General features: G+C 35.7%; 1 protein-coding gene across 16 annotated transcripts in view; it reads left to right on the forward strand.

Annotated features, from left to right (window-relative positions):
• Positions 1-21,479, forward strand: part of Gulp1 (GULP PTB domain containing engulfment adaptor 1) — a 255,414-nt gene that overhangs the window by 148,364 nt on the left and 85,571 nt on the right. For all 16 annotated transcript variants that reach the window (XM_063259425.1, XM_063259423.1, XM_013142555.3 and 13 more), the window contains 2 exons: positions 6,874-6,946; positions 15,030-15,091. In XM_063259425.1, the coding sequence (XP_063115495.1) occupies positions 6,919-6,946; positions 15,030-15,091 (90 nt within the window). In that variant the 5' untranslated portion in view covers positions 6,874-6,918. The remainder of the gene's footprint in view (positions 1-6,873; positions 6,947-15,029; positions 15,092-21,479) is intronic.

The following is a 21,479-nucleotide window of genomic DNA, read 5'->3' on the forward strand; positions in this document are numbered from 1 at the left end:
CAAGAAGGTTTATGTCTGGGGGCTCCTTTGAATGCACTCATTGGAGTCCTCGGAGGAGTCCCATTTTTCTTTTTCTTTTTTCGTACATTAAAGTCCTCATTCTGACTTCACTCTTGGCACCGCAGTAAACGCATGTCTTTTCTTTGTTGTGTTGAAACTGTATTTTAAGCTATTCTGAGGAGTCGGCCACACTGCTTTGTTGGGGACATCCTTGCCCAGTCTAGGGCACTGCGGAGGGGCAGCTGAGAGGCTCAGAGAGGGCCAGCTGTCGACTCCCTGGAGACAGATGGCAGTCTGGCTCAGAGCTCTGTGTGTTTAATCCACACGTACTACATGTTTTGAAAACCATCTTTGTTCCTCATGCCTTTAACCTTTGACCACCTAAGAATTCACTACTCACAATCCTCTCTCAACAAAACAGCCCTTGAGCTCTCCTCTTAAACAGAGCAGACCTTCCAGGCTTCCTGCTCTCCTGGGTAACGATGTCTCCTCTTCTCTAGTACTGTACACATCCACGAAACCCCAGCCTTCTCTTACGTACACCCAAGAATGCTAAGTTTGTTGAAAGCAAGGACAGTGTTACTATAGCTGATAGAGTACTTTTCATGTAAAACAATCTCGAAATATGTCTGCGGAGAGAGCATAAATTTTTTGTGACTATTATAAAATATAGGTCTATATTGTATCAAGGAAATGAATGATAAATTAGAAAACTTAAGAAAGCACTAATGCTGCTACTTCTTAGTAAGATATAAATATGTATTCCCTTTGCCACATGTCATGTGAGTTCTTCTCCTGGAAAAGTGAAAGTTCTGTTTGTGAACAGGTTATTTCTCTGGGCTACACTCTCTATTGATCAATAAATGCAAAAGCTGCAATCTTCCGTCATAAAATCAATATGAAATAACGTAATTGTTTTCTAATTGGGAGACTCAAGGAGAGAAACCTACAACAGACACTAATTCAATCAAAGCAAACTGAATTCTAGCAGGAATTTGGAAGCTTATTTAACGATTGGAAACATTGAAATTACAATGGTCAGCTTTGCCTTTGGATTATTGTAGCAAACTGGAGGGGTTATTTCAATATATAAATTGGAAATACATAATAATTACATTTTTAATAAAGTATGTAAATCGCTTGAGAATAAAAAAATGTGGCTTCTGTCCATTCACCAAAAAAACCGCAGTTTTTTCCAACATCACTCAGTTTACCTTCCTGTAAAGAGCTAAACCTGATTAGTACAGTTTTTTACTTCGGCATCGTCTCAGCCTCTTAGTGAAGAGGAGTTTAAAATGAGTTATGACTTATGTGTATGTGAATGATACTTTAATCAAACTTCAAGGATTTTTTTTTTTTTTTTTTTTTCTTTTTAACACCTTGAAAAAGTTCCGGGAGGGTCTGATCCTCAATGAGCTCATGAGGATAAAAGTGAAAGTGAGACTTTTACAGACTTTAATATTCATGCCATCGCTTGTTTCCCTAATCATCACAAGATGATTTAATTTGCTTCAGCAAGAGCTTAGGTAGCAGACTGTCACAGGGCCGGAAGTTGCCATTCACTAAAAGGCCTTTCAAACTTCTAAACTCGTTTGTAAACATCAGTGTATTATTTTTGTCAGTTTTCAGAAATCAGTATGACTAATTTTTTAATGAAATACTTCATGACTACAAACGTAAAAATATCATACCTATAAATGGTTTAAATTTGCACCTAGTGACCTCACAATGTTTTCTCAATGTAATTATTGATTTTTTAAGTAAAGTGAGGGTTTAAAGTAAGTTAGCTAATGAAATCTGTGTTTATAGTATCCTTTACATTTTGCGTAGCATTTAAGAGTCAGAGTTTACTTTAAATGCATGATGGCAATGATTTGGTGAGTTATCAATAGTGAGTTATGAATTACTCTCAGTCACATTTAAGTTTTCCGTTTATGGGTTTGAATATAACCAGGCATTGCAGCTATTAAATGAATTTATAAGGCTGTTTAATGGCATTTTCAATATGCTACAAATATATAGTAGAGGAACTTGCTTCTGAACTCTGAAAATCAAAACTGGGTAATGGTATTTTATGAAGAAACTTAAAGTCAGTCTCACTCTTTCTCTTCTCTAATTGGATAATGTGTTTCTTTGTGATTTAACTTTGATTTCTTCAGAGTTTTAAAGCAGTTCTTTTTTGTCTTTTAACTTACATTGTTTTTATCATCCTAATTTTGACAAGTGTACTTAATCTCTGTCTGTGCCTCTCTGTCTCTTTCCCTGGGTGTATAATTTTCATCAAATTTGGAAAGATTTCAATAGTTTTTTGCTGTTTTTCTCTCTCTCGTCCTCCAGGGGCTATCTGAGAATGGGTTGTTTTCTCAAGGTTCAGGAGTCTGTCACCCGCCTCCCCTTCCTTCCTTCAGTCTTTGGATTAATCTTTCTCTCCTTGTCAATTTTGAGCTAGTTTCTACACTTGTATTTTCAATTTCACCTTTTTCCCCCATTTTCCCTGTCTTATCTACCATTAATTCCACATGTACCATATTTCTTTATGTCACACATTTTGGTTTTCATTTCTAGAAATTTGATTTAGGTTACTTTCAGATTAGTTTAATGCACATATGTGCACTTTTATAATCTATTGCCTACCTAATTGAATAGATAAAAATGTTTAAATGTTCTTGTTTATAATTTCTACTGTATTTGACAATTCTGGGTAAGACTTGATCCATTTTTCTTATTATGGGCTGTATTTTTCTACTACTTCACATGCTAGATTTTTTTTTTTTTTAAATTGGAGATGCTGGACATTGTGGATTACACCAAGTTGGTTGTGATCAGTTTTGCATACATTGTAACATTACTGAGGATAGTTCTGCAATACAGTGAAGTTGCTTGGAAACAGTGTAATCCATCTTAAACACAATTACTTTTAAAAATTTGTTAGGCAATATCCAAGCACCATTTATCCCCCCTTTAATCTTTTCTCATTGGTAAACTGGATATTTCATAGTAACCTAATTAGTGTCCTGTGGATTATAGAACTTCCTCTTTTATCATTGACCTCTAGACATCTGGTAGTTCATCAGTACTCAAGTGTGAGAGGACGTTCTGCAGGTATCTCTGTTCTTTTTCAGTAGCCTTCTCCTCTGGGGCAGCTGGTGTGAACACTGTTATTTTGATTTCACTGCATTTTGAAGATGTCTTATCAGCTCTGAGAGACTGCTGGCATCTGACTGACTGCTACTTCCCTGAGTATAGTGTGGAAATTTCTCTAGACAGTATGCCAGGAAATCATAGGGCTTATGTCATTTGTTTCTCATCTCCCATGGACTAATGTGTTTTGTTGCAAATGAGTCATTGTTCCATTCATTTTTCTTCCTCTGAAGTGTTTTTTGGTGGTAAGGTAAATCTAGCCTCTGTTATTTCATCTTGACCAGGAGCAGAAGTGACTAATGGAGATGATAGCAGGGTTGATTTGGAAAGGTAGCCACATAAACTTCAGAGTAGGTTTGAAATATGTATTGAATGACAATGGTTCTTTTAAAAAGCTACCATTGGGGAAATTAGTGTAAATTCTCATGTCATATCATATATCACTATGTCCCAAAGAGTTTTATGTTTTAAAAATAAATACAAAAAGTACAGGACACGCTCATTATTCATTAATACATGTTAGAGTGTAAATTGAATTGCACATTCTTGTATATAAGTGATAATAGTGTTGTATTACAACTGCTTTTTAATTCTAAAATAGAAAACCCAAAATAGTAATAATTTACACCTAGTAAAGTGTACTCTTGCATGCCATATTTTGGGAAAAAATTACTAAAAGATAAAATGTTGCATAAATAATTCTCTATGTATTTTGTTAAAATTTAGAAATATTTATTTATAGAGAAATAATACATCCATGTGATTGTAGTCACTGAAAGTATTTATGGAAAGTTTATTCAAAAGGTAAGATTTATATTACACTGCCAGTTGCCTTAGTTTGCTTATATGTAGAACTTATAATTAAATGTATTAAATCTATAAATACTTGAGTTTTTTTGGTACCTGTGTTTAAACTGATGACCTCGCACTTGCCAGGCAGGCACTTATGCTGCTGAGCTAAATCTTCAGCCCCCAAACATATTAAATTCATGACTATATATTTTATTATTTCAACTCGAAAACTATTAAGTGATTATTATCATACATTAAATAAATACACAATATATTGAACCCCAGCCTGTCATCAGATATTGTGTAATACACAGTGGAGTAGTCTGCAATTGTTTTCTAGTTGGGTAGCAAGGAGTTTTACAAAGTAGTATAGAGTGTTATCAGATCAAATAAGTAATACATGACATTTGACAGTGAAATCATAGGTTATTTTAGCATAATGACTTATTTCCTATTAAATGACATTTATAGTTGTGCATTTTGTGGGCAAGTGGAAGTTCTTTTGTTTTTTTAGAGAATACGTTATTTCATTTTATGACATCCTTACTGGGCCCTAAAAACTTTATATAATTTTGCTATTTTTTTCTGTTTATATGTTCCCACGTAACTTATACTCTATTGCTTTTATTCTAAAAGCCACATTATTATTTAATTTGATGAATGTTTAAATTATGAACTGTGCAATTTCTTTTTCATATTTCACGACCTGCTGTTGTTGAAAATGTCTGCCTAACAGTTATAGAATTCAAGTAATGAAAACATGCATTAAATTTGATCTGCTGCTTAATAAACTTCCTAATATTTAGTTAACTTTTCATAGAAATTGAAACTTTTTCATTGATCTTTAAAAAAAATTTTCCCTTATTTTTCCAAAATGTAAATAACTGTTTCTGTTAGGTTATGAGTGAAAAATAACTTCTGAGGTGTTCAGAATATAGCATGTTCCCTATTGTATTACAGTCGTGTGTGTGTGTGTGTGTGTGTGTGTGTGTGCACGCGCACGTGCACGTGCATGTACATAACTCTTCAAAGACACTGGGAGTTCGAAAGAGAAAAGCATTACAACAGTGTAGAGCCACATCCCTTCTTGGTAGAGGGACACAGAAAGAACTCTAAGACTCGGGGCAGTGATGGAGGTCTCTGAGCAGGAGGTGATAGTAAATCTGTGCCTCACAGTGGGATGGAGAAGGTGTCGCACCTGGTGGACTCTGTCTTACCGTTTACCTCCTATAACTCATGCACAGTGGCAGGCAGGGTGTGGGGAGGGTTGCACCTGACCACACCCAGGTCAGCCACTCTCTTGACTGCAGATGGAAACTCCCAGAGCTGTACTTTTATACTGAGTGTGAATTTCCTTTGAATTCTGTTAAAACATGTTCCTGGAATATCATAGATCAGATTATTAAATATAGTCTTATTTAAGATTTTTTGAAATCATCCTTAAAAACAAGTAATTTAAAAATAATATTTTATTTAAAAAATTTTAATAAAATATTTTAATAAAATAATAATATTTTTAAACTAAAAAGGCTTTTGGTTTACCATGAGAAATATCCTCTTCCTAATGGGAGATAAGATAGAGGCACAAGGTTGTTTGGTGTCAGTCTGAGAATGTTTGTTCACCAGAGCAGCAAAGAAACAGCTTCTGCCAATTTGATCACCAAGACTGACTCTTTCATGGACCCCTAATAAGAGACTGCAGTGCAGCCCAGTTGAGACATTCCATTTCAACTTCTGGGTATGAATTGTCTCAGACATTCTGAGGGAATACTGTAGGAATCATTTGTGTTTTACCTGAAAACATTTTATAAGTAAAATTGAAAATGTCTCAGTTGAATAAGCACCGTATAGAAGGTAAAGTGCATTAACCAAGCTCCTGGTCTTGATGAGTAGCATTCACAATGGAATGAAGCACAGCCAAACCTCTTTCCTGGGTAAATAGTACATACAAAGAGGGAACACTAGCCTGGAATCCTATGCTACATCTCACACAGAATCTACTATTTCCTATGCTCAGCACACACAGAAAGCACCTGTAAGTGGGGAATCTTTTCAGCTTCTAACTGCTGCTACTAGGATGTTACCTGCTTCTGTGATTTATATTAATGATGGCCCTCAGTTAAATAAAAATAGATCAGACTCCATATGTAAATACTGTATTGTCTCCCAGTGTGAGAAACTGAAAAGAGTAAATAAGATCCAAAATGTACAGTGGTGATTGTGAAATGGGAAGAAACTGTTCAAAAAGAAAGAGAAACTGGTGCAGGAAAAAGGAGAAAAGAAGGAAGGGAAAATAAATAAATACACAAATGATTAAGAGACTTGTGCTGCTGACTGCTATTAATTCATTGAAAAGAAAGGTTCATACCTGTATTGTTTGATCAGTGTTTCATGCCTGTACCTTGTAATCTGAGCAACTGCTTTGATGACAGTATACAATGTACTATTGTTACTCTCCTACAATCTTGTTTTGAAATTTTATACCATTGTTTTTATTATTGTTTTTCTTTAAAATAAATAAAAATGAATGTTAATATGTGCAAGTGGATTTATCAAAGTGATTTTATTCCTAATGGCATAATCAGATGGCTTCATTTTATCTTACCTCTGGTGTTCATGAGAACCCCAAATCCGATCACACTTCTTAACAGTAAGCTCAGAGGAAAGTACTGGCTTTCTTTGTCCTCAGTTTTTCAGATAAATAGAATTAGTTATGCGTGCATAATAGGAAAGAGATAAAATTAAAGAACTTTGGAGGGATTTCAGTTGACATATACTGTCAATTTTAATATTGAGTATGTTTATTCTTCCCCAGTGCTGTTGGGATATCTTAGAATATAGTTTGTAAATATTTGAAAAGTCCTTGTCATTAAAATGCATTAACACAGGAGATTGTGCAGCAGTTCTTTATGTTTGTGTTATATTTTACTGTTTTTGTAGGGCGTGATTTGTGACTGAACCTCAGCTCCTGGGCAGATTCTCATCATGAACCGCGCTTTTAGCAGGAAGAAAGGTAAGTGCGCTCATTCAGAGGACCTGGGAATCAAATCAGTGTTATTATGAAAATAAAGCACTGATGATAAGAGATCAGTTTTTCCTATTACCAAGCCACAGCACTCAAGAATAAAATTAAATTAGATCAATTAAAATTCACAGTTATCGCTAGTGTGTTTACAATATGTCTGTGACAGTATGTTCCCCTGAAGTTTGGTGCTGTGTTAAGAAATTTTAAAGAATAAAATGCTCTGAAACCTAGTCCTAACGGAACTTTATATAGCTATATAATACTAAATTTCTTGGGGCTGCAAAAGGTTGAGTATATAAATTCATGAGTATTTGTGTGTGTGCATACTTTATGTATTACTGAATAATATGAAAGAATTGATAAGCTGGGCGTGGTGGCACACATCTGTAATCCCAGCACTTGGGAGGCTGAGGCTGCAGGATCCTTGCAAGTTAGAGACCAGCCTGGGCTACAAAGTGAGTTCAAGGCCAGCTTGAACTGAATAGCCAGGCCCTGTCTCAAAAAGACAAAAACAAAAACAAAACCGAACTGGTAGTAAGTGAAGTCATAGCGATGAGACCAAAAGGTTTTTTTTATCAATATCCAGGTAAGAATTTAAAAGAAATCTAGATTCAACATCTCATAGTTATCAGTAAAGAATGACGAGAAATAGGTAGTGTAAAAGTTGTTTACAAAGAGCAGGAAAACATCACATTTAACAAACTATATTGTGATTTGTTCATAGGAACAACCTATTTCAGTGTCATCTAGCTAAATGAAGGTAAAATGATGTATTGTTTTCACTCTGGAATTTCTCTAGCGGAGGCCACAGGGCTCTCTCCTGTTTAATGCACTATCGGTGAGTTGTAAAAGAACACTTCCACAGTGCGAATCAGATTCATAGATGATGGAAAGCGTGGCTGGTTGGGTGGGGTGACAGATATGTGAGTTATATCATTAGGTCTTACTTGACACCATAGATTTGCTATGCTATTGTAAGCTATTCAACAAAGGGCCACAGAATCTAATGATTTTTTAATGTATCAAGTGATTATTGATTGTGTTGTTCTTTGGAAGATGCGCCTTCGTGGTATATGGGTAAACACTGGTCTAGTAATAAAGTCAAGTGTGATGGCCAAAACTGTAGTTCATCTTTCTAATATGTGAGCATCGAACAGTCCAGGATGGCAGCCAGAGCATTCAGTTCCCTCTCTGTGCAGCCAGTCATAGTGTATTATCTCTTTAACAGACTGAAAGGGTTAAAAGGATTGCATTGTGACTTGCCAGGATGAGAAAAGCTGGAAACTTTCAAGGCAGCAGGAAGCACAGGGAAAGAAGATGCCTGGCATGTAGGGGGAGCTGCTTTTCAGTGTTTGAAGAGGCTCCCTTTAGCCTTCTGGTTTAGTTTAATAAAGGACAAATAGGTGCAAATTATAAGGTCATTGACTTAGCCTAGGAGAAAACACTCAGGCAGAGTTGCATAAAGGGTAATAGAATTACTCAGATTACTAACTTTTCATGACTGGAGTGAGAGGGTTCAGACATTCGGATGTGGTACAGAAAATTGACACATTCAGCAGGAATTTAGGTAATGTGAACCTTGCGATGTTTTTCAAGCCCGTGAAACTAGAAATACACTAATTTATTTATTTTTCTCAGTAAAGGGAAATAAAATGAAATTGTTTTAGTCCATAGCTTGTTTCTGCTTTAAAAACCTATCAAAAACAAAAGTTTTTTTTTATTCTTTTGCTAGTAAAGATGTCTAGAATCATCCTGATACATTTTCAGTAAAGTAACAGTACCTTGTATCACAAGTCATCACTTGAATCACATAATCTTAGTTTTAAAAAACCATTTCTGAAGACCTTGACATATGTAAGTATATATTCATGATTCTTCTATTCCCTTTCCCAAGCCTTTAAAATTTAAACTGTGTTTAACTGAGCATTTATTTGAAAGAGGCTGACAAATTTTAAGGATTGGATAATTACACAGGTAACCAGTGACTACATGCTTGTGCTGTTTGCACACAGTAGAAATCCAACTTTGGGGGAAAATTGCAATGATTTGGTGAACCAGAAAGTAGAATCACTAGTCATTACCTCATTCTTTTGAATTTCCTTCACCTTCTCTAACTTTTCAGTCTAGTTATGAAATAGCCTTATCAAGAATTTACTGCTCGATATTTTGCTTCAAGTGCAACTGGAATCAATATGTGAAGTTCGGCAGACGTCCCTGAGTTCTGACTCTTATTTGTTAAAACAAGAATTCTTAGCACCGCAGCTCCTGGTTTTAACCAACAGTACTATTGAATTAAATTTATTTTCAGACAGTAACTTGAATTTTGTGAAAACATTCATATATTCTTAGCAGTCTAGAACTGCAAAAGAATATATAATTCAAGTGGTATTTTCTGTAACTAGTACATATATATAACTAGCACATATGTATACACACACTGTATCTAGTATTCTAAATAAAGTAAAATGATCTTCTATCAGTAAAACCTTATATTTTATAGAGATCAACTTCACTTGATCATTACCTGAAATCCTATAACTGCCTCAAGAAGAGAGATTATCATTTAGATTTGCTTCAGGAAGAGAGACTGTCATTTTTTTTTGAAATTAAAATCTGTAAATTAGTATTATGGTGTTTTTTGATTGAATAAGCCAGGTTCTAATTATTTCTTTGCAAATGTTTTAATGGTATTGCAATTGCTGAGTGATTATGAAAAACACTGAATAAATTGGATTTGTATTGTTCTGAGCTATTTGGAAGCACTCTTCAATGCTTAGTCTAACATTCTAATCATAGATTAAGTCTGAATGATTGCATTTGTTTTACAGATTATGTGAGCATTTTCTCTGAACTTTGAAAATCCTGTATCTATTTATTATTTTAACGTAATTTAGTAAAAAAGCATAAAATAGCAGGTGACAAAGTACAATTAAATAATTCTGTGAATTACAGTTCATACACTTTTAACCTGTTGCTTTGCATGTTGATGGATTATTATAATCTAAAGCATAAGACTTAAATTCTCTATTTAAGAATTCTTTTCTTTTTGTTTTTTTGAAAGTTGTCCTAAATGCATCAGTTCATAGAACAGCATATTCAAAGCAGGTGCTTTTATGATGTTAAATTTACAAAAAATAATGAAGTTGCTGCTTCTTTGCTGATCAGCTCTTACTTAAATATATTTCAGAAACCTAATGATAGCAGTCACAGTGGTTTGACGTTTATAAAGTATTTTGAAGAGTTGGCATTTCCTCTCATGCGAGTGTTCAATATTGAGTTGGTGACCTTAATTTTAAGAAAGGGAAATCTAGAAGGTCTGTATTCTTATAGCTGTGCCAGTTCTCTTTAAAAACCAACTGCTTCTGTGGGTACATCTAGTGATTGCAGTCCAGCATCTCTAATTTCTCCTCTAGGTCTAACTGCATGTATGTGAGGACCAGGAGTTTTATTCTGTGACTTTTTTTCTTTCACTGAAGTATAAATCCAGGTAATAGTAAGGATTTATTCTGGATATCGGTCAGGTTTATACTACCTATAACAGAGGTTATTTGATGCACAGCCACTAGAGCATTTGCATTTAATGTTCTGGGGTTGCTGGATTGTGTTATTGTAGCAACTGCAGCCTACCCACTGGTAATTTAATATTGCGTTTATTTTGGTCTGTCACAAGAAACAGGCACACCTACCCTCTTTTTAGGTCACTGCAATATGAAACTGTAGAAGAAGCAATATCATCAGTTTTCAAATAATAGTGACTTGCAGAAGAAAGCAGTACTCTACCTGCATCAGAACTGGTACAAACCATTGTATTCAGACTCTAGTCAGACTTCACATCTTCTTCAGAAATGCTGTGTATTTAGGAAAGAAGATACGAAAATTGAGCAAAAAGAGAAAAAGAAATTGAATCTCTTTTCTCTTGTTACAAAGCAAATGTTTAGTGTTTTTATGTTTCAGTGTAAAACACTGTGATTTACTTCATATATACAGACAAGACTGTTCCAATTCTAAGTACAACTTTTTCTTAAACTAATCATATCACTATCATTAGCAACCATAAAGGTTATAACCAAGGTGAAAAACCATAGAAATAAAATTTTATTAAATAAAAACTCATAGAAATACTTTAATCAAGAAATGAAAATTTCACACATGATATGTCATTGTTAGTATAGGAATAAAGTTCAAAAATTAAATAAAATACAGACTTCCGGGAGAACATGGCGGACAGATAACAGCAACTACCGGAGGCTCTCTGAAAAACTAGGCTCAGAAGCCAGGTATGGTGCAAACTAAAGAGACATAAGCAGGTGGAGTTATGCTCTGCTGACTCAGGAACGAACTCGGCTGAGAGAAACTAACTTGGAATGCAGTCCTGGTGCTAAAACAGGAACAGAAAAGTCTCGCTGCTGAGGCTGGACCCTGCGCCATTGGAAGCCGTGATTTGGGTTTCCCGCCGCGCGGCGGCTGGCTGCCTCTACATCGGCTCGGCAAGGAGAGAGACGCGCGGAAACTCTGAGAACGGGAGTCTGCGAACGGAGTCGAAAACAGGATGGGCAGGGAGGCATGTTCTGACGTGTGGCGAGGTGAGTGAGAGAAACTGACACTCCACCACAGTTTGACTCCAGCGGACTTTCTGGGCCCGAGCAGTCCTGCGGGAGCAGGGCGCGGTGGCGACTCCAGCCACACATTCCCCTCTCGGGCGGGATTGGTGAAAAGTGCCTGGCCTGCGTGACGCTGCCGGCGGACCCCGTAGGCTGGCCCAACCCAGATCCCAGAGCCTGACGGAGGCCGGGAGGGGCGGGCCCCGCGTAGGCTGCCTGGTGCGCAGCGGTGAGTGGGAACACCTAACCGGCGCAATTCATTCAGGCTGTGGCTGACAGGGAGAGAAGCTGGGCCTCTCATATAAGCTTGCATATATAAGGCATAGAGAATATGGGAAGAGGCAGCAACAAGAAAGGCTCCTCGGCCCCCAATTCTGAGAAACAGGCAATAGCGGACACCGCACCAATACACATAAAGCACCATATAGAGAGCCTCATAGACCAATTCAGGAATGAAGTTATCAACGACCTGAAGCTAGAAGTATGCAAAATAGTTAGAGAAATGCTAAGCCCCACCCAAGAAAAAACAGATGGTGGAATGGAAGAACAGAAAAAGAGGGGAGAATTGTTTGATGGAGAAAACAGGGAAAGCATAGAATACGTGAAGCAGGTTCAAAGGGACTACCAAGAAACTAAGAAGTCTATCGAAGACTGGCATAACAGCTTGAAAGAAACTAAGGACAGACTATCTGAAATGGAGGGCAGAATTGTAATATGGGAGAATGAAATGAAAAACTTCTTAAAAATAACAAAGAAACACACAGCAATAATACAAAGACAAGAAGATGATAAGAGGATCCATAACTTAAGGATTAAGAACATAAAAGAAGAAGTAGGGACACAAACAAATGAACTACAAAAGCTACTCACAGAAATAATCCAGGAGAATTTTCCTAATTTAGCAAAAGGTAAAGATACTCAGATGTATGAGGCATACAGGACCCCAGCTACCTACAACCCAAACAGAGCAACACCCAGACATATAATAATAAAAATTCCAGAAATTCAATACAAGAACAGAATATTAAAAGCTGTCAGAGACAAGAAACAGACCACTTACAAGGGAGCACCCATCAGAATTACAGCAGATTTCTCTGCACAAACCATCAAATCACGAAGAGCATGGGGGGAAATAATTCAAGCTTTGAAAGATAATAATCTCCAGCCAAGATTGAGATATCCTGCACAACTGTCCCTGGAAATTGATGGAAAAACAAGGTGCTTCCAGGATAAAGAGGAACTGGGGGAATTTGCAACCACCAATTCAACTCTACAGAGAGTATTGCAGGATATTCTAAAAAAAGAAAAATACAAAGAATCCAGAAATAGTGGAGGCCACAACTAATGGAGCAGAGAACAAAGTGAAGAAGACAAACTGACAGCTACTGACAGAATAAGAGCTCAACAGAAATGAGGCAGAGAAGATTGGATGATAGGAACAGCTATTTTGGAGAAAATGACATCTTAATAGGTAATACTGATTTAGTATCATCTTGTTTTGAAGTCTCATCTAGCTTTTGTCCTTCTGTCTCCAATGGTCTAAATAGGTTGTATCTTACTGGATTTTATTATGTACGATAGTATAAGCAAAAACCTTTTAAAGACAAGGAGATTATACAGAAACCATTATTCATTTTCTGTTAGTCGATTCTAAATACTCTGTAATGCTGTCATTCTCTTAAATGGTTTTACATTGTTTTGATATACTTAATGCTACAGTATACGAAGTTGTACTCAAGGATTTCAAGGAAAGAGACAATATGGTAACTACTTTTAGGTCAGGATTATCTGGTGGTGAAACACTATTCTGCTTAAATGGTTATGTTCTGATCTGCACTGTTTCGTTGTTATGCCCTCTTTTATCTCAATCTCCATTCCATTATTTACTTTTTTAACACTTTTTAAAAATTTTTATCCTTTTAATTAAAGGGAAAAAAATAGCAGGATATATTATAGTAATCCACTTTGACTTTCCATTACCTCGATTTAAAGCCCTGTATTACTCTCACCATCTGGTTTTTAACTGATGTTCCCCTATTCTGTTTTGCTGGATAGTATCAGGTTCGAAAATTTAGGCATCAGCTGTGAAGATAATGAGATTCATTATAACGCCCATTCTCGTTGACTTTTATCTACTTTTGAAGACCTACAATATCTCCAATGTTTTGGTTTTGTCGGTTTTGTTCTTTACTGTTTTGTTCAATTGTATTATAACTAATGGTATAGGCAATTCTACTAGAGATAGCGGGAGGCATTATGGTAACCATTGTTGATCACCTTGTATTATGTTTTCACATTATCTATTATGTCCACCCTTTTGACTTGACCGATTCTGTTCTGTTATGTCACATTTGGTTTTACTCTCTTCCAAAAAAGTAATAAGAACCGTGAGAGCAATGAAACCCAAAATGTGTAATAGTCATTGTACAAAAGAGAGGAAAAGAAAGTGCTCTAAACTATATAACTGCATGTATATTTAAGTGTATAAGATAGAATATGATATCACAGAGTTTTATTGGATCATTGAACAGAACTGTTTGCAGTATCATTGATGGAATGTCCACTTTACAAGCTTTAATTTTGTGACTTGAACAATTATTTCTAAGATGACAATATGTAATCCATTAACTAGTGATTTCCTACTGTTCATTTTTTTTCTGCAAATCTGTATAGCTTGTACCCTTTCTCTGCTTTTTTTTTCTTTTCTCCTTAAATAAAATTTAAAAAAAATTAAATAAAATACAAATAAAATATGAAAACAACACAAAATATATATAGTTGTTAAAGATCTATACATTTGATATGCATTTATTTCTATTTTATTATATTTAAGAAATTTTTCCCAGTAATGCATTTAAACTTACTTATATTCAAAACTCCTCATAGTAGACCTTCAGTCAGTATTTCTCTAAATTTAGAATAAAGATTATCCTAAAGTTATATTGATTTCTTAATGAACATAGTAGACTGAAATTTTTTCAGTGTCATGGAAGTACAACTGTTAGCATAATGTAATTTTTCCCTTTAGAATATTTGAGTCTTGATGCTAAAAATAACCACAGCGAGGAAAAAGAATATTTTTTTGTTATACGAACCAAGAGAAAGAACCTGTAATTAACAAGGGCATAAAGTGAAAGAAAAAAGATAATTGTCTTTAATTGTATAATAAATGTTACTCAGTCCACTGATGATGTTGGTATTTTTATATCCTCTCTAAGACCTCAGTATAATTTGTGTTATTTAAAAACTTTTGTAAAAGTTGAAGGACTTTTTTTTATCAACAAAAGAGTCCTATAATCAATCTGCAGTTGAATTCCTCTTATAGCTGACTGTGTTACTCTCCTTTAATGTAGCAGAAGAATTTCAGAATTGGAAATGCTCCTGACCCTCTGAGACTTCCTGCTAACGCTAATGCACGATGGTGACATCATATTTACCTGTCATTTAATGTTGTGTCTTCTTTGTTGCAGATAAAACATGGATGCATACACCTGAAGCTTTATCAAAGCATTACATTCCCTATAATGCAAAGGTAAAAAAGTTCATATGATACTAATTTAATTGTGTTGTAGTATTACTAGATATGGGTGTTCTCAGATTGCTTAAGCACTGACACTTTTTGGTAGTGAGTGCTGGAACAAACTATGGATATGAAATAATTTAATAGTACAGTGTGTAAGAAGGTTTTTTTTCTAAATGATTCCTTTAAAATGTTTCATTTTTAAATTTCTGTTTAAGTTGCACATTATGTGCATTTACTTTTTCAGGTAAGTTTGGTTGTTGTTTAGATTATTTGTAATATCATTTTCTGTGGAAAATTGGATAGCTAACACATTAGCACCCTTTATGAATGTGCTAATGTTGTATTATAGACCAAAAATAAAAAAATTATGTGGAAATATGGAAAATGATTATCATCCAAGATAACAAACAAATTTAAAATGCTGAAAAATAGAAAAAAAGTGCATTTTTGTTACTCATTTGTTCAAAGCATTGCATGCTAATCAAGAACATTACACCTCATATCTTTAAAAATTTGACATATTGGTGTGGGAAATAGACGAATGATTACAATTTACAAACTGGACCTTAAAGAAAGGTGCAAAATAAAGAAAGAAAAAAAGAGAAAAAAAGGAAGGTGGTATTTTTGTGATTAGGTAGCATCAAAGAGTTTGTAGAAAAATCTGGGTCAAAATTTGAAAGGTAAAAGCAAGTCAAAGAGTTGGAGTGCGGATTGAGACTTCAGATTTAAGCACCTGGAAGCAGAGACCACATGGGAAGCACAGAGCTGCTCTGTTTTTACAGGAGAACTTGCAGGCTTACGGATTGGTAAACTATACATTGAGTTATAATAAGATCAGATGTAGGAACTGTTTCAGGAAGAATTGTTAAATATTTATTGAGTAGAAAGTCACTGGTGTTTAATAAGCAACCTCTGCAGTGCAGATCTACGATTGAAACAGCAGGAAGAGACATTTAAAAGGCAGTGTGGGAGAAAGGCTTCCAGAGCGCCTGCTAGCAGTGAGATCTGTAGAGTGCAACAACTGTATTTTTTTCTTACTGATTTAGTGGCAAGGAAAATGCTTTAAAATATTTTCTCTGTAAAGTGAATATGCTTGAGTATATGTTTCTTGCAGTCCAAATTCATGTCCACAGAAAGTGGTTCAGCACAACAAGAATAAAAACAACAACAAAATATGAACTATAAAACTAGACTATCTTGGCTTGTATCCCGGGATCTAATACTTTTTGCTCTATGTCTTTGGAGAAAATTACTTAGCATTCTTTATGTATGATTATTCATCCACAATCAGGGATAATGGTAGTATTTTTTCACTGGAGTTGCTATGGATATAACAAAGACAAAGTTTTAGAACAATATCTAAAATAAACTAACTGCTCAGTAAATCTTAGCAGTCATTGATTTATCTTCTGATAATTTACCAAAGCGCTTAAATCATAGTAGGTATTCAATGCATACATTTGTCTAATCTATGCAGAATATTGTTTCTAATATAATAAAAAGGCTTACATTTCACTGAGCCCAGATATATAGCAGGTACTATAGTGGTATGCTTTTACATTGCTTCAATATTTTGTCTATCTCAGTACAAGTAATGTCCTAGTGGACAGGACTAAAAATGTAGGTTAAAAAGGCTTCAGTGGGCAGAACAGTTTAGGCTGTGAACTCATCAAACAGGAAATTTAAGGAAAATTTTCAGGGCAGAGTCATTATTTTCTGATTTTTTTTTTCACTCATTTGTTTTTAATGTTCAGTGAGAGCCCCGTAACTACCAGGTCATTGAGGATCTTTTTTACCAACCGTGAACTTTGTTGTAAGGTTTTCAAATGTAGGTTAAAACTGATGGCAAAGTATTGAGTTAGGGGAGACATTTACGCATGAAAATAGAACAAAAGGAAAAAGCTATATTCACCTGCTCTTGGTAAGCGCCCCTGGTGTGGAGGAGAACCAGCCTGTGAGCCTCCTGTGAGCCTACCTCACACTTGGGGTGAGAATCAAATTCCCACCCCCCAGCAACTGGGGATAGATGTCTCAGCAGCTCTTGGGAGGATGACCATATGCAATATAGCAAATATAGGTATTTCCTTCTATCTTCTGTTTGAAGGCAAAGGTTGTTTTCACTGTTTTGTTTTGTTATGTTTGTTTTGCTCTATTCAACACTTGGTTTTATAATGTTATGCTTTTGGTTTGATTTTGCTATACTTAATTGACTGGACAGCTATTGTGAAGATAACAAGATATACCATAGTACCTATTACTACCATCCCAGTATCCCGCTGTGAAGTTCTGTACCAATTTCACTGCATTGTCTCGATTGGCTTTGTTCTGTCTTGTTCTGTTGTATTTTTACTATCGTCAAAATAAAATAAAAGAGAAAGCTAAATTTTCAGAACACATATGTTATGCATAAAATTATTCCATAAGATTTGTCATTCAGAGTCTAAAAAATTAGAAATTCACTAACTTTAATTTGTATCTCGCCTTTAAAAAATACCAAAGGTTTCACAAATTTAACTAATTTAAATCATCAAATAATAAGGGAGAGTGGAGTTACTTATAAGAAGTCAATTTGTTTAATAGCAGGTGGGTTTATACATAATTTTAGCCATGTACCCTTATTGAAATAATATAGTATCTTACAATGATTTCTGTAATATGTACATAAACTTGGCCAGAGTGACAGAAAAATACAGTAAAAAGTAAGTGAAGTTTTACTTATACATTCATACAAATATTTATTCACAGGAATTGAGCTGATAATTTATGCAATGTCCTGATCCAGGCAAAGGGAAATTATCACACAACAAAATAAAGTCATTTCCTCGGGCACACACTCAATCAACAAAATAGCTCATGAGAGATACCAGTGAGAAAATGATGTTTACATTTTATCTATTAGTACAGAATTAATGCTATTTATATAGTATAAATTATATAGTATGTATATTGGCATGTGTGATGTAATATTAATGCAACATTTTGTGTTGCTGTGGGGAACCGTATTACAGGTTAGCAGAACACTGGAACTGGGAGGAGTGGGGAGCAAGGTACTGCGTTACAGTGTACAGGGAAGATGCTTGAGCATATGCTAAGGAGAGGCATGAGGCAGTCAGAGGCGGGAAGCCACAAAGGTCTGGCAGGGCCTGAAGGTTGGTGCCTGACAGGCAGCCTGCCCTGAAGCCCAGGTGACAGCTGGCCGTGCAGCACCTGTGAGGTGGAGCAGGGTCTAAGGGAGGAGGCTCTTTGAGTTCTTCAGGGAACTGAAAACAGAAGGAGTAGATTTAGAGCATTTGAAAGAGGGACAAGATCTGAGACAACTTTTTAAGAGACTTTGCCTGTAAAGAGTGAAAAGCAGAAGTATTAAGATGAGACGAGAAAAGTGATTGGAGGAACTGCAGGAGGAACACCACGAGAGTGGATACATTTTGAAAATAAAGGTGATAAGATCTATAGGTGACTTCCGTATTAGTTTCCTGCTGCAGCTTTAATTAGGACATTAAAACAGAAAAAATCTTAAATCCACCATTATTAAGGGAAGCTGTAGTATTCTTACCTCCCTCCAAATTTGATGAGAATACCGAACTCCTTATTCTGCTTAGCTCAAATACTATCAAACTTTTAATTTGATTACTTTGTTCTTCTGTTGGTATAAGATAATAATTTTCTAGGTGAAGAATTGGGGTAAATGTTTCATGTGAAGCATTCATTAAATAGTTCATTGTAAAATGTGTAACTACCCTGAAAGGGCTGAGGTGAAAACTATATGTCTAAGCCTGTATGAAAAAGCTAGAGTTATATAATTAAAATTGGACTAAGGTGTCATTTGATAATAGAATACAGAAAGCCCTGGGTTCAGTCCCCAGTATCACACACACACACACACACACACACACACACACAGCACATATATACACAACACACACAGACATACACACACATATACATGAATATATATATTCACATTTTCAAAGAGATTATCACATTGTTTTGCCCTAGGCAGTGGTCAAAGTGAGTCAGCATTCTTTGTCTATCTCTTTAGTGTGTCATAAGCTCTAAAACCAAGCAAATCTAAAGCATGGACCTTGATCTCAAAAGTTTATAATTTCCCTGTGGAGAGAGAAAAGAATTACATGACCCAAACACTTTTGAAGGAAAATTACATAGATGATGTCTTGGTTACTTTTCATTTATTGCTGAGACAAACTATCCAACATCCAAAATGAAGGAAGGAATTTATTTGGCTTACAGTTTTTGGAGAATTCAGTCCATGCTCAGCTGGATCCAAAGCAGGGGGCATGGCTGAGGGGCAACCATCATGGCGGCTGCAAGAGACCAGAGCAAAAAAGGCAAAAGGGAAGAGAGCTCCTCTTTCCCTCCCTTATATTGTGTGACAGATCCTGCCCCTGGGCAGGGATGCAACGCTCACAGTGCCAGTCCCAGCACTGGACAATGGATCAACCACAAATGCTAGACTCAGCCACCTCCAGAAGGCCCGCCTCCATGACCACATGAGGTTTTGGGGGGATATTTAAAACGCAAACCATAACAGATGATGACCAGTAGGAAAAGATATGGATATCAGAGATCTAAGAAGGTAAAGTTCATTACATTTTAGTGCTATCTAGAGTCAGCAGAGTTGTCTGGGTGAAACAGATGGTGTTTGGTAAGAGAGAAGGTTGATGGTTTCAGGGGACTCTGGTCTCTAGACGGACTGTCTCAACCTTCACTACTTTCATAGCCTACAAACTCTTTTTAAAGTTAATTTTATTGATATATTTTAGACATATGTATAATGATTACATTCATCATAGGAAATTTGTACTGAACATGATTTATCTTCATTTTTCTTTTTTCTTTTTCCCTCCTTTTCCTCTCTTCCCTTTAACCCTCTTGCCACCTTATTTCCAAAAGCTTTGTTTCCACTTTTCTGTTTTCTTTTCTCTTCCCTTCCTTTCCCCATCACCCTCCCTAGTTCCCTTTCCCATTTCAACATTTTCTTCCTATTTCACAATATCTGTTATATGCTTTGGTCCTTATTTACACTTTCAGTTTCCCACACCAGAGAAATCGTGCAATATTTAAATATGGATGTCTATTTATTTCATCTAAGAATGTGGATTCCAGGTCTGTCCATTTACCTAGATAAGAGTAGTACTTCATCCTCCTAAAAAAAAAAATCTTATTTATTAATCAGTTGATTGGCGTTTGGGCTGTTTCTAAGATTTAGCTGTGCTGCTGTAAACATAGGTGTGTGCACAAATGGCTGTGGTATGATGCTTTTAATTCTTTCAGGAAGATAGCAAGAAAGGAATACCTGGATGAAATGGAACCTCTAGTTCTAGTTTTTTAGGGAATCTCCATACTCATTGCATGGTGGTTGCATCAGCCTACCCTCCCACCAATGGTGGAAGATTCCTTTTCCCTACAGACTGACCAGCATTTGTTATTGGTTGATTTCTTGATGATAGTCATTCTTTCTGGGATGAGACGGAATCTCAGTATTGTTTTAATTTCCATCTCTCAAATTGTCAGTGATATTGAATATTTTTTCATATATTCTTTTACCAATTCTACTTCTTCATCTGAGAAGTGTTTGTTCATTTCAGATGCCTGTTTTGGACTTGGTATTTAAATTTGGGAGGGGAGTCTGGGATTTTTTGAGTTCTTTATGTATTATAACTATTAGTCCTTTGTCCAAAGAACTGCTGGCAAAAATGTTTCCCAACTCTGTGATTTCTCTTGCTGTGCTTTTTGTTACAATAAGATGAGATCCCAATTGTTGATTCTTTTGTAATATTTCCCCGCTGATCAGTTTTGCTCATAGTCTTTGCCTACACCTATATCTTCAAAAGATCTAGCTCTTCTTCTAGCAGATTTAGTATTTCTGTTTTAATATTTAGATCTTTGATCCATTGTATTTTATTTTAATGAATGGTAGGAAATAGGCTCTAGTTTTAGTCTTCAACACGTGGAAAGCCAGTGTTCCTATCACTATTCATTAAAGAGCCTGTTTTTCTCCCACTGAAGGTGTTTGGCCCCTTTGTGGAAGACAAAGTGACCAAGTATGTTTGGAGATGGTTCTGCATTTTGTAATCTCTTCCATTTGTCCTCAGTCTGGTTTTTTGTTTGTTTGAGTTTTTCATTTTTGTTTTTCACTGTAGCTTTGTAACTTTGTATTTTGTTTTGTTTTTGGTACCAGGGATCAAACTCATCACCTAGTGCTTGCCAAGCAGGCACTTGTGCCTCTGAGCTAAATCCCTGGCCCTGTAGAATAATTTTGAGTCAGAGATTGTGATTTCTCCTGGCTTGCTTTAGTTGCCCAGAATTGCTTTTGCTATTCTAGGTCTCTTTTGGTTCCAAATGAATTTTAGGATTTTTTTTTTCCTAACTCTCCGAG

Source organism: Cavia porcellus, unplaced genomic scaffold (assembly GCF_034190915.1).
Source record: "Cavia porcellus strain 051 isolate PalLab524CR breed Dunkin Hartley unplaced genomic scaffold, mCavPor4.1 scaffold_12, whole genome shotgun sequence".
Taxonomy (NCBI): Eukaryota; Metazoa; Chordata; class Mammalia; order Rodentia; family Caviidae; genus Cavia; species Cavia porcellus.